A 13,203-nucleotide genomic window follows, 5' to 3' on the forward strand; every position below is an offset into this window, starting at 1 on the left:
CTGCTGGAGGAGTAGAGGGCTCCTGTGCCCAGAGCCTGTCTGAGGGTTTCCCCACGTTGTCACCCCTGAGAACGAGAAACTGGACTAGAAAGGTTCCTTTTCACCTGATCCAGCAGGCTCTTCTTAATGCTTCTCGTGACCATAGTGACAGTGGTGACCATGAGCTAGTGAGAACGGCAGCACAAATGCTCCATTCCTTAGTCACCTTTCCTTATTCGAGAACATGTTCCCTCGAACAGTTGTGGCGCTTACATCCCAGCGGCCGTGTGCAGGATCAGACCCCTAATGCTGTAATCCTAAACAACTGCCCCGCCCAGAGGCGCGGCTCCCAGTCCCTTGCGCACCAATGAGGAGGAGAGGGAGCCTACACAGGTACCTAATAGTTGGTTTATGCTGCACACCGGGGTGGCTTCCACCCCCGCCTGCCTCTTCCATTTGGTATCGCCCAGAATCCTTCGCTTTACGTCACCGCCCACTCTTTCTTTCATCCTCCCTCTGGTGGTATCGCCCCCGCGCCACAAGCCGCAGCATCCCAGCTCACCCCTCGCTCCCCCTGTTGCCTGCGCAGTGGTACAGCCCGAGCTGACTCGGCCCCGCGGAGCGCCGCCCCTCGCAACGGCAGTGGTGCTGCCCGGTATTGCCCGGCAGCCTCCGCCGCCGTAGTTAGGGCCGCGTTGTTTGTGTGTGTCTCTCTCTCTCCTCCCCCCCGCGCTTTGTTGAAGTGGTAGAGGCGGCTATCGCTCGGAGTCTCGCCAGCCGCCACCCTCGCCCCGCTCTCTCGCCTCCGCCGTCCCGCCTTCCCTGGGGGGCCGGTGGGGCTGGTGTGTATGAGTGATTTATAACCGCGACCCCGCGATGTCCACGCCCGCCCGGAGGCGCCTCATGCGGGACTTCAAGAGGTAAGCGCGGCGGAGGGACGGTTTCCCGAAGTGGGGGAGCGGGCAGGGGAGCGAGGAAGGTGGTGAGGTGATCAAACATGGCGGCGGCGGAGGGAGCGCTGCGCTGCTAGCGTAGTGGGCAGTGTTGCGCTACTTGCGCAAGACGGGCAGGCGAGCGAACGGCGCCCGTAGAACGGGGGGGGGGGGAGCGCTACGCAGTTTGCGCAGGCTGGGTGGGAAGGCGGCGCTGTCACTCCTGCCACTGAGCTGCTGGTGTCCCTTGTCCCTTTCCCTCTGTAAACAGGCTTCAGGAGGACCCCCCGGCGGGAGTCAGCGGGGCTCCCTCGGAGAACAACATCATGGTGTGGAACGCGGTTATTTTCGGGTGAGTAGACAGACCCTCTCCTCCCACCTGCAAGTGCCCCCCCCTTTCAGGGTAAACATTGGGGAGAGGGACCGGGACGGGCAGAAGAAGAAAAAATAGAGCTAGAAATTTAACCTATCCTCCCTTTCTCTGAAGATGGTTTCTGAAGACAGCTGGTGCAGAATTCAAGGGCCAGGTTGCAAGAGGGTTGGAGCCTATGACACTGATCCTGGTCTGACTATTCACTGCCAGTTAGTTTCATTCAGATTGCTGGTTTTGACCTATAGAACCTTAAAATGCTTTAGGACCACAATATCCCTGTAAGGGGCAGTTGCATATTCGTGCATTGCATAGGGTTGGACTACATGGTCCTCAAGGTTTCTTCCAACACTTATTATTCTGTGAGATAACTGAGATACTTCCAGTTCTGCCTCTCCCCATGTGAACTGATCTGGACCCTGCAGTCATCCATCACCTGAGGCCCTTCTTCATGTGTCCATCTCTAGGAGAGGTCCGGAAGGTGGAAACATGTGAACGAGCCTTTTCTGTGGTGGCCCCACTTTTGTGGATTGCGCTCCCTGGGGAGGCTTGCCTGGCGCTTTTGTTCCACATCTTTAGGTGCCAGGCAAAAATATTCCTCTTTTCCCAGCCCTTTGGATAATTAAGCACTCTGTGGTCTTTTAAATTGCTTATGTGAGTGGTGGGTTTTTTTGGGGGGGGTATTGTTCTTGTTTGTGCCTATGTTATTATGTTTGTATTTTATATTGTAAACAGCTCTGTGAGCCTCAGATTATGGATGGTATAGAAATTGAACAAATAAATACTAATAATACAACTTACTACTAGTAGTACTTATTCGTGTTAACTCCTGAGCCTTTCTGCACCTTCAAGGGATCAAGATGTCACTGATCTGTTTTTCACAGACATAGGCATATGCATACATTTATTCCCAAACATAGGAATAATAACTGTAATTATTATTATATTAGAACACAACAGCTTGTATCCCATGAAGAAGAGAAAGATGATGATAGAAGAGAAAGATGATCATCATCATCATACCCCACCCATCTGGCTGGATTTCCCCAGCCACTCTGGGCGGCTTACAGCATATATCAAAATGCAAGTGTAGGAATTGTAATTGCTATTATTGTGCTGGTAGTTGCATCTTGCTCCTCGCCTTCCAATATGCTCAGGGTGGGGTGTTTGTGTTGCTATAATTATTGCTTTAATGATTGTCATTGTCATATCTTGCCTTGCTCTTTGTCCAAGGAGGTTAGGGCTGTGTGGTTCTGCAGGGATGACAGTATAGCAGCTATTTTTCTTAATCGTATTTTGCTCTTTGTCCAAGGAGGGCAAGTGGTGTTGGTTTTTAATCTGCACAACAGTGCTAAAAGGCTGTATATCCAGGCTGAGAGGTATGTGAGAGAGTTTCCAAATACTAGATCTGGCGTTAGCCATAATTTTTTTAAAAAAAATCTCTTCCTGTAAGGCAGTGATCACCAACCTTTCTGGGCCTGTGGACAAATAGACTTGAAAAAAGCATTCTGTTCTACCCAGTAGAATAGGCTGTGATGTGTGTGGCGCTCATAACCATTTCATCCATTTGCACAATTTCTGCTGGGGGCAGAAGACCTTGTGGGCTCCAGCGGAGGCCTCTGCAGGCACATGTGTGCTCATGAGCACCATGTTGGCACCCCCTGCTCTAAGGAGCTTTAGAATGTGCACATGGTTGTCATTCCATCGCTCTCCCTATTATCCTTGTGACAGACCTGTAAGTAGATTACTTGGGGTTGGTGTGGAAATATTGTTGCCAGTGGTGACCAGGAATCTTAATTTTGTTGACAAGCAAAGCAAAACTCCCTATATACCCCACCAGGCGCAATGTTTTTATTTTTAAAAAGCTGCTGGCAGTGCAGGGTCACAAGACTGCAGGTTTCATGTTTATATTGGAGCACTTTCAATGCCTTGGTCTGGGAAAGGAATGGGAAACCTGTGCTCCTCTAGCCAGTGTTAGAAACGAAATATGAAAGCTAGGAGCTAAATGGCACCTTAAACCTAGGTTATAGGTGCTACAATAGAACGTCTAGGTGCATTTTTATAACAAAAATACAAAGCTGAAAATGAATGAACTGCAGCTAAAATAATATGTGCATTTCCTTGTGATCTAGTCCTTCCTCTGCCCACCCCCTTAATATTCTTAAGAGGGTCTTTTCTCCAGTCTTCAGAGAGTAGCTGGAAGTGGTAAGGCAGTTTTAATCTGCAGTTTTAATCTGAAATCTTAGGCACAGTTCTGCTCCCAGAGCTCAGAAACTGCTTGCGCTAATGAAGTTCCCTGTCGCAAAATGTGCCTAGAATAATGGGAGTTTCGAACACTGCCTCTAGCTGTTGCTGGACTACAACTCCCATCATACCTGAATAAGGGCCACGTTGGCTGGGGCTAATGGAGTCTCACAACATCTGGAGGGATGTTCCCACCTTGGTATAGAAATAAAGAGTTGTTAAAAGCATGCAGTAGAAACATTGCTCCTCCCTATAGCCCTATTTTCTGCTATACAAGGGATATACATTACTTTTTGTGGTGCAGAAAGCAAGCAAGCCAGGCTACTAGAAACAACTGTTGGCTATCATGTCTTGCTAGCTTGTAGTGAACTTTTGTAAGTTAGGGTGAGAGAGTAGCTGTAACTGGCCTAAGAAATATGGGGTGGTGGTTGTTATTTTTGTTTGTTTCTGTGTATGCATTTTATATTGTAAACCACCCAGTGATCCTCAGATGAAGGGTGGTATAGAAATTTAATAAATTAGTAAACATCCTCTGTGAGTTTTGTGGCTGAGGAACAATTTGACCATCTAGTTCAGGCCCTTGCCCCCAGCAGCATTCAGAGGGATACTTTTCTGCTAAGGATCTGCTGTTCACTGTAGAGGATTCTAGAGTTTGCTTTAGGTTGGAGACTCAAATCAATAAAGCACTGACTGAACTTTACTGTTCCCATATACTGAAAGTAAACTGAGGAGTGTGGTGAATGTGCTTCCTTGGCTGCACTTTGCAGGGAAAAGTCAGTAGTTCTGGGCAAACCTTCTGAGTGCAGTTTCTATGTCATTACTGATCTTTTAATTGAGAAACTCCACAACAAGCTTCTGAAGAATTGTTGCCTCTGCTAGATAGAAAAACACTGCCACCTCTGTATCCAACCGTATTATGCAAGTTTGCAAAGCTGCAGTGAAACACTCCCCCTTCAGCCTGTTTTTGTGGTGGTGGAGCTGATTCCTGCCCCAAATTTTCAGCAAGTATTCTTTTCTTCTCATATCCAGGGAACTTCCTTGCTCACTCACTCCTATTTAGCAACCACCACATGCTGTAAGATTGTCCAAGGAGTAGGTGCTGTTTCTGCCTTCTGAAGTAACAAAGCCACTTAGGTAGAGCCTGTGCCAAAGCTCCTCGAGTGACCTCCATAGAGGGTAGTCAAGAGCTGGATGAATGATTTCCTCCCCCACCTCCAATACACATCCTTATTTTCTGCATGGGATACTAAGCCTGCCTTGCCTTAAAGGCTAGGGAAACACTATATTGGGGTAGGAGGTATCTTTCATGCCTTTGGAAGTATTGTTCTTTCATTTTATTCCCTGCAGAAACTGTGCTTCAGTAGTGCATAGCTCAGTTGGTTAGATCATGGTGGTGATAATGTGAGGGTTGCAGGTTCAATCCCCGCAAGGGACAGCTGCATATTCCTGCATTGCAGGGGGTAGGACTAGATGATACTCAGGGTCCCTTCCAGCTCTACAATTCTGTGATTCTATGTGGGACTGTTTTGTTCATATTCTTCCCGTTTCATTTGTCTCTGCCTTCCCCAACAGAATTTAGGCTGCATTCCTCAGGGCAGGTCTCTTTCTCTTTTATGTTGCTCTGTAATGCGTTGTACGTATTAACATTAGCTAGAAATCTTCAGGTTGGTCAGCAAATTGCGCAAAAACCCAAAATCCACTGAGCGTTGTGTTCTTTTATTCAGGGGAGGAAATATTTTCTGAGTATATGTCCAGTTACCTGTGGCAAATTGGTTGCCATCAGCTCCGAGCCATGCACAACCCTTGCGCTGCTGCTATATTGAATTTAAAAATACCAGCAAAACTGGAGTCGGGGACAGTGAGCAGCGGCAAGCGTGCAGCATCCTTAGCTCTGCCATTTTAAAATGAAACAGTGCTATGGAGACTTTGGGTATGGCACCCCCACAATTTGTCCTGGATAGTTGCTAGGTTGAGAATAGAATTAGAGGTGGCAGCAGCATGGGAATGGGTGTCAGTTTTACTTTACACAAGTAAAACTACCCAGGTGTAGAAATTGTGAAACTGCTAAAACTTTGTTTCTTGTTCTAAAGCCCTTAAGCCTTGCTCATTCTGACTCCTGTTTCTGTTCTGGGCATGGATTAAACTACATGTCATTTTGTAAAGGCTGAGTTCCAGTTTAACAATGAACTAACTTCACTAAGCCAAATGTAAGATGCTGACATGCTCTCTCCTCTTTCAGGCCTGAGGGAACCCCATTTGAAGATGGTAAGTATTAAAACAAAACAAAACATTTTCAATGGGCAGAAGGGTGATGTGATCAAATTGTTAATCAGTCTTAGGATTCCACATCAGAATTTCATGGATCAGTGTAGCTCAGAAGCTGAGATTCAACTGTTTGCAATCTCTCCCTGGCCTCTCAGTATAATTTAAATGTTTCAGAGAGAGAATGATGCCAAGTCCCCCTCCCCCCCCCATCAGCCACCCTTTCTAGAAAGGGGATAGGTGTGTGGGAGAAGAAAAACTTTGGTTGGAAGATAAGACAGCTGCAGTTAAGCACTTTGCTTTGAAGTGGTGACTAGGCTTGCTGTGTAAATAGTACCCTTTACTTAAGAACTTTCTTGAAGCTACTCCTATAAACAAAGTCTGTTTAGGGTACATGTTCAGAAGCATCATATCTTTCATAACCCGTGTATTGGGGTACATGAAGGATGGCTGTCTCCATAAATAGGGAATGTTACAAATATATCCCTTAGATGAAAACTGTATCATGCCCTCTCACCTTGACTATTGTGGCCTTCTCCTCAGTCCTCTTTCTAGCTCTTTTCTACCAGCAGCATTCACATCCCTAGTTATTCTGATCACATAGTGGTCTTTCTTAAATTTGTACATTGTTTCCTTGCCCTTCTCTTGATCCAACATACCTTCCACATCAGAACCCTTCATGGCCTTGCCTTCTCTTAAAACCCCAACATATTCCTGCTCTTTTCTACTCCACCTCCCTGCTCTCAGCCATCTCAAGATCTGTAGCTTCCTTTGACCCACTCTATCCTTGGTGCCTCTTATGCTTAGAACTGCCATCTAGAACTCCTGTCTTCCTTCAAATCCCTCAGAACCCACCTTTTCCTTGATGGCTTTGACACAACTCCTTAGGTCCCATGTCTTACTGTAACTAGGCCTGTGTACACGTAACTGAAATAAACAAAATCTTCCTCTTTTTAGCGCTGCTGATTTCTCCGTGTCAGATCATATAAGCCATGGGGCAGGAGCCTTTCTAATTGTACTCTGTAAAGTGCTGTTCACATTTGCGGTGCTACATAAACAGTAACGCTTTGGCTGTGAGCTTCCTAAAGCCATTTGGCTGAGGAAAGGTGGACTAATCTTTGAATCTCATGTACCAAGAGAATTTTGTGCAATTGTTGGTGCTTCTGCACTTGAGACCAATGGGAACAGGGAGTTTCAATTTGTGAACAAAATACTTATAACTTGCCTCTCCCCATTGCAGGAACTTTCAAGCTTACCATAGAATTCACAGAAGAATATCCAAACAAGCCACCTACTGTTAGATTTGTGTCTAAAATGTTTCATCCAAATGGTATGTACCACCTAAAATGAAGCGATTTGTTTCTTAACTGCCGTAGTGGTCACAGAGGTGGACCTGATACTGATAGTTGCAGGGAATTTTGGAGTCTCTCTCTCTCTCTCTCTCTCTCTCTCTCTCTCTCTCTCTCTCTGTGTGTGTATGTGTGTCCATATGCTAATTGTTGCTGAGTTCAATCCTACCTGGCCTCTCAAGTTTCTAGTGCAATCAGATTATTTCCCTCAGTGACTTCCTTGATCACAAAGGTGTAGGGTTCTTTAATTTTTAAAGGCAAGGGGAATTATTATTATTATTATTATTATTATTATTATTATTATTATTATTTATTTATTATTTATACCCCGCCCATCTGGCTGGGCCTCCCCAGCCACTCTGGGCGGCTTCCATAGAAACCAAAAATACAGTAAAATATCACACGTTAAAAACTTCCCTGAACAGGGCTGCCTTAAGATGTCTTCTGAATGTCAGGTAGTTGTTTATTGCTTTGACATCTGCTGGAAGGGCGTTCCACAGGGCGGGCACCACTACCGAGAAGGCCCTCTGCCTGGTTCCCTGTAGCTTTGCTTCTCGCAATGAGGGAACCGCCAGAAGGCCCTTGGCGCTGGACCGAGGCTGTTTAGGGCTTTAAAGGTCAGCACCAACACTTTGAATTGTGCTCGGAAACGTACTGGGAGCCAATGTAGGTCTTTCAAGACCGGTGTTATATGGTCTCGGCGGCCGCCCCCAGTCACCAGTCTAGCTGCCGCATTCTGGATTAGTTGTAGTTTCCGAGTTACCTTCAAAGGTAGCCCCACATAGAGTGCATTGCAGTAGTCCAAGCGGGAAATAACCAGAGCATGCACCACTCTGGCGAGACAGTCAGCAGGCAGATAGGGTCTCAGCCTACGTACCAGATGGAGCTGGTAAACAGCTGCCCTGGACACAGATTTGACCTGTGCCTCCAAAATGACTCCCAGGCTGCGCACCTGGTCCTTCAGGGTCACAGTTACCCCATTCAGGATCAGGGAATCCTCCACACCTGCCCGCCTCCTGTCCCCCAAAAACAGTACTTCTGTCTTGTCAGGATTCAACCTCAATCTGTTAGCCGCCATCCATCCTCCAACTGCTTCCAGACACTCACACAGGACCTTCACCGCCCTCACTGGTTCTGATTTAAAAGAGAGGTAGAGCTGGGTATCATCCGCATACTGATGAACACCCAGCCCAAACCTCCTGATGATCTCTCCCAGCGGCTGCATGTAAATGTTGAAAAGCATGGGGGAGAGGACAGAACCCTGAGGCACCCCACAAGTGAGAGCTCAGGGGTCTGAACACTCATCCCCCACCACCACTTTCTGAACACGGCCCAGGAGGAAGGAGCGGAACCACTGTATGACAGTGCCTCCAGCTCCCAGCCCCTGAAGACGGTCCAGAAGGATGTTATGGTCGGTGGTATCAAACGCCGCTGAGAGATCCAGCAGAACTAGGAAACAGCTCTCACCTTTGTCCCTAGCCCGCCAGAGATCATCAACCAGTGCGACCAAGGCAGTTTCAGTCCCATGATGAGGCCTGAATCCCGACTGGAAGGGATCCAAATGGTCCGCTTCTTCCAGGCGTGCCTGGAGTTGTTCGGCAACCACTCGCTCAATCACCTTGCCCAAGAATGGAAGATTTGAGACTGGGCGATAGTTGGCCATTGTGGCCGCATCTAAAGATGGTTTTTTAAGAAGCGGTTTAATAACCGCCTCTTTCAGCGGGTCTGGGAAGGCTCCCTCATGGAGGGAAGCATTCACCACCCCACGAAGCCCATCGCCCAGTCCTTCCCGGCTAGCTTTTATAAGCCAGGATGGGCAAGGATCCAGGAGACAGGTGGTTGGTTTCACTCGTCCAAGCAGCCTGTCCACATCCTCGGAGGTAACAGATTGGAATTGATCCCACTCAACTTGACTAGACAAAACTCTAGCACTCTCCCGCCCCGGCCCTGCTCCCACAGTGGAGTCTACTTCTTCCTGAATCTGAGCGATTTTATCCGCAAAAAACTTTGCAAAATCATTGCAGGAGAACATGTGGCCTGTACTGGGCCCCGATGTTGCAGGTGGTTCTGCTAAATTGTGAACCACCTGAAAAAGTCTCCTGCTACTGTTTTCTGCAGATGCAATAGAGGCGGTGAAGAAATTCTTCTTCGCCGTCGCTATCGCCACTTGGTAGGCTCGACGTTGAGCTCTAACCTGTGTCCGGTCAGATTCGGAATGAGTTATCCGCCACCGGCGCTCTAGCCGTCTCAACGATTGTTTCATTGCCCTCAGATCTGTGGAAAACCACGGGGCTGTCCGGGCTCCATGCAATCGGAGAGGGCGCTTCGGAGCCAAACAGTCAATAGCCCTGGTTAACTCCACATTCCAGCGGGCCACCAGGGAATCAGCTGAACATATTTAAATAAAACCAGATCTACTTCATAGCAATACCTGCTCAGTTTTAGGATTTCTTATAATCCTAGTTCTTGTCTGCTGATTCTGTTTTGGTTATATGACTTCTGATGGAAGCATGAAGAAACTTTTCTTGTGGTCACTAACCAAGTGCACCCAATTTAAATTTGTAGCACTCCTACAGCTGCTGATGCTTTTGTAAATGAGTTTTTAATGGCTTTTTTTTAAACATGATTTTATCATCTTGCATTTATATCTTCCCCACTTTATGAAGAATTTTAAATCCTACGTTGGAAAGTTCACATTAGGCAATGGGGTACATGCTGTCACTAGGGTGACTTGCATAGATCTTTGAAAGGAGACACATTACTGCTCTTTAAACCTTTTCTTGAAATGCCATGCTGTGAACTTTTTAATAATCAGAGTTGTGAGGTTATAAAGGAGGAAGTGTTGGTGGAACAAGGTGAACTTTAAAAATTCATTTCACCAGGGGCCTGTTCCATAACTTGTTGAAATCAGGTATTTGAGGCACAAGTTGTCAGATGCTTTTTCTATGGGCAGCTTAAGATAGTTATGTAGGAAATGTTGATAATTAGCTGGGAGTGACAACATAGCAAGAGAAACGTGAAGGCACTGATTCTTGTTATGAAACTCATTAATTTCCTTTTGTAGTCTATGCAGATGGTAGTATATGTCTGGATATTCTTCAGAACCGTTGGAGTCCTACCTATGATGTGTCATCCATCTTAACATCCATACAGGTAACATCAGGGCTACTGATGACCTTGCTAATACAGTTTGAAGCAGTGTAATAACTAAGGTGGAAACCTCTATCTGCCATGGGATTCCATCATCATTATTTATGACCCATCTTTTTACTTCTGTAAATTGGTTTGTGAAAATACGGAAATGCGTATTTATTTCTCAGTGATTATTATCCACTGTATTCACAAGTGTACTTAAAAAGATCAATAAAATGGTTTCACAAACTGAAACAGCTATACATTTAAAAAGCATTGCATCTTTTTCTAGTGGTGGTAATTATATTTAGTCTATTTTTGAACCATTGTGTTTTTAGGTGTGTTTGGTGTAGCAGGGCTGTATTCTTACAGTTCAGAACGTACTTTCTTCTCCCTTTGCTTTTTACACTTCTGTCATTCATCATCAAAGTCTTGCCTGAAGCCAATGCAAGATGACTTCTGGCAGACCAAAAGCCCTGTCCCCCATTCTCCATTAGAATGATGGAAGAGCAGTCCATCGGAGTTGATTCTGAGTCTAGTCCTGTGGGCTTAAAGAAGTGGCTCGCTGTGCACATTAAGCTTTGCTGTCGAAACAAAGATAATTGTTAATCATGCAACTAGTACCTGTGCAGAGTCCATGTCATTGTGTTAAAAGCAATGGGATAGGTGCAAGCTAAGCAGTGGGCTTGAAAATAGTCAAGAGATCTTCCTAATATACATGGCATCTTTTGCTACATTGAATTAATCACTTTGCTTGCATTGTGTGAAACCTCATTATGAAGCCTGATTCATCTTTTCTTTTCTCTCCCTCCCCCCCAAACAGTCTTTACTGGATGAGCCTAATCCAAACAGTCCAGCAAACAGCCAGGCAGCTCAACTATACCAAGAGAATAAGCGGGAATATGAAAAACGGGTTTCTGCAATAGTAGAACAAAGTTGGCGTGACTGTTGACCCTGGATGATGCAAATGAACACTCTGATGAGGAAAATATATGTATGAAGTGTCTGAGTCATCCTCCTCCTCCTCCTCCTCCTAGCATCACTGCATTTACTTTGAAAAGCAAAATAGCTGTTGTGCTGTTGCCACCCACCCTTGCTGAAGCTTCTTTCTCCTTGGACATCAGAAAGCACCCCCTCCCCTCCCTCTTGAGGTCAAATGTACCGTACTTGGGTTACTTGTGAAAGAATTACTTAAGGCTGAATTCCACTGTCTGTGATCTACCATCTCCAGTCTTAGGGCAGCATTGTGCATTTCTGTAGTGGACACTAAGCTTTTAAGTGTAATTGTGTTATACACAGTGATGCTTACGTGTAGCTTGATTTTAAAAAAAGGGATATTTATATACAGTATACATTTTTAAGTATGATTCAAGTGCTAGCATTTTAACTGCTGCTATCAGCTTCAGTGCATCTGTAAGTACTGTGTGAAGAACTAGATTTCCCTGCTGCTTTATCTTCCCCCTGGTTTTTTTTTTTCCATTTAGCAATGTGATGAAAGTATTTGGAATTGAGATGAAATTGAGAAATGGACTATTATGTCAAGCTCGGGGGCGGGAGGAGAGAAGGGGGTTGCAGTCTGCTCTATGGGTCATGTGCAAAGCGATCTATCATTGTGTGTGGTAACATATTCAAGGTTAAGTGCTAGGTATCCTTTCTGTAGGGCTCTGCTTAGTTGTTTTTCGAAGCTTTTGAACATGGTTATGGGACGGGGCGGACAATAACTTTACTAATGGTAAAAGAGGGCAGAGAATGAGGAAAAACCAAAGTGCTTCAAAAAAACTTTTATTTCCCTTAAATAATTTTCATCCAAACTGCTCTTGAGAAGATATCAAGAAGCTACTGTTATGTTGTTGAAAAAAGTAGCAAGGTCAAAAGTGCTACTACTGTATGCTTCGTTTTTTCTTTCCCCACCCCAGTGCAGTTTTACAAGTTCTGCCTTTGCAAAAGCATTTTTGTAAAGCAAAGCTCAAATCAAACATTTTGGATACCTTAGGCAGCAGTGTGGGAGGAGACTGTCAGTGTGCTTGTCTGCTCTACCAGTGTCTTCTGTGTACATTGATCTGTTCAACTTTGCACAAGTAACCCATGTAAGAAACTGTACATTTTTCAATTACTTGTAAATAAATTCTTGAAGGGAAGATACCTATCACTATTTTTATTATGACAAATTCTTCTGGTGGTAGTTGATACTCCTCAATCAAGCTGTCTTAATCCACTGTGGATGGTTACATCTTGTAGATACAGTCTTGGAACACTGACCTCATCTTCCTATCAGCAGTGGGGAGCCTATATTCCTGGGTGTTGAGATACGAGAGCTCCCATTTTCTCTAACCTTGCCGGCTGGGGTGAAAGGAAGAGTTCAGCAGGATTTTTGCCTTACATGGTATCTTGATGGTAAATTAGTATTATATACAGTTGTCGTAAGGCATCCCTCTTTGTTAATGTCTTCATGAAGGGAGAGCTCATAGCACTTCTCCCACAAGTGGTACCCCACATGCTATTTTATAAAGTAAAGCAGTTTAAAACCCAATGGACAGTATAAGGTTTCTGGCAAAGTGTTTCTCACAACTTAACTTGCTACCCTTCCCTGAAACTTGCAGGGGCCAGTTGTCAGCTGTCACATTCCATTTACACTCACACTGGTTTCTGAGAGCAATCTGTGCCATATTCAGCAGCTGCTTGGGGGCTGTGCATTTCCCAGTATCCTTTTTGTAAACACCACAATTACCTTTTGTATTGGCGACTGATAAGCAAAACAGAAAACCAAGAGCAGGTATGCTTGCATGCTGGGAAACAGCTTGCAGCGTAGGAATAAACTACTCTGAAATGGAGGCTGGTAAGCTAGCACACCAAACCAACTCTATAGAGCCCCCCTTTGTTTTCAATTAGCTTTGCTATCACTGCTTTAATTTGGTTTCCTCACTTAGGTCATGGG

The 13,203-nt window shown here is 45.4% G+C and overlaps 1 protein-coding gene across 1 annotated transcript; it reads left to right on the forward strand.

The window, feature by feature from the left end:
- Positions 1-478: 478 nt before the first annotated feature.
- UBE2A (ubiquitin conjugating enzyme E2 A) lies at positions 479-12,406 on the forward strand. Its single transcript, XM_083595764.1, has 6 exons — positions 479-899; positions 1,183-1,263; positions 5,765-5,790; positions 7,028-7,117; positions 10,201-10,289; positions 11,092-12,406. The coding sequence occupies exons 1-6, from the start codon at positions 856-858 to the stop codon at positions 11,218-11,220; spliced, it is 459 nt and encodes a 152-aa protein (XP_083451890.1). The 5' UTR covers positions 479-855; the 3' UTR covers positions 11,221-12,406.
- The last annotated feature ends 797 nt before the right edge of the window (positions 12,407-13,203 follow it).

This window comes from Podarcis filfolensis (genome assembly GCF_964270895.1).
Source record: "Podarcis filfolensis genome assembly, chromosome: Z".
In the NCBI taxonomy this organism is placed as follows: Eukaryota; Metazoa; Chordata; class Lepidosauria; order Squamata; family Lacertidae; genus Podarcis; species Podarcis filfolensis.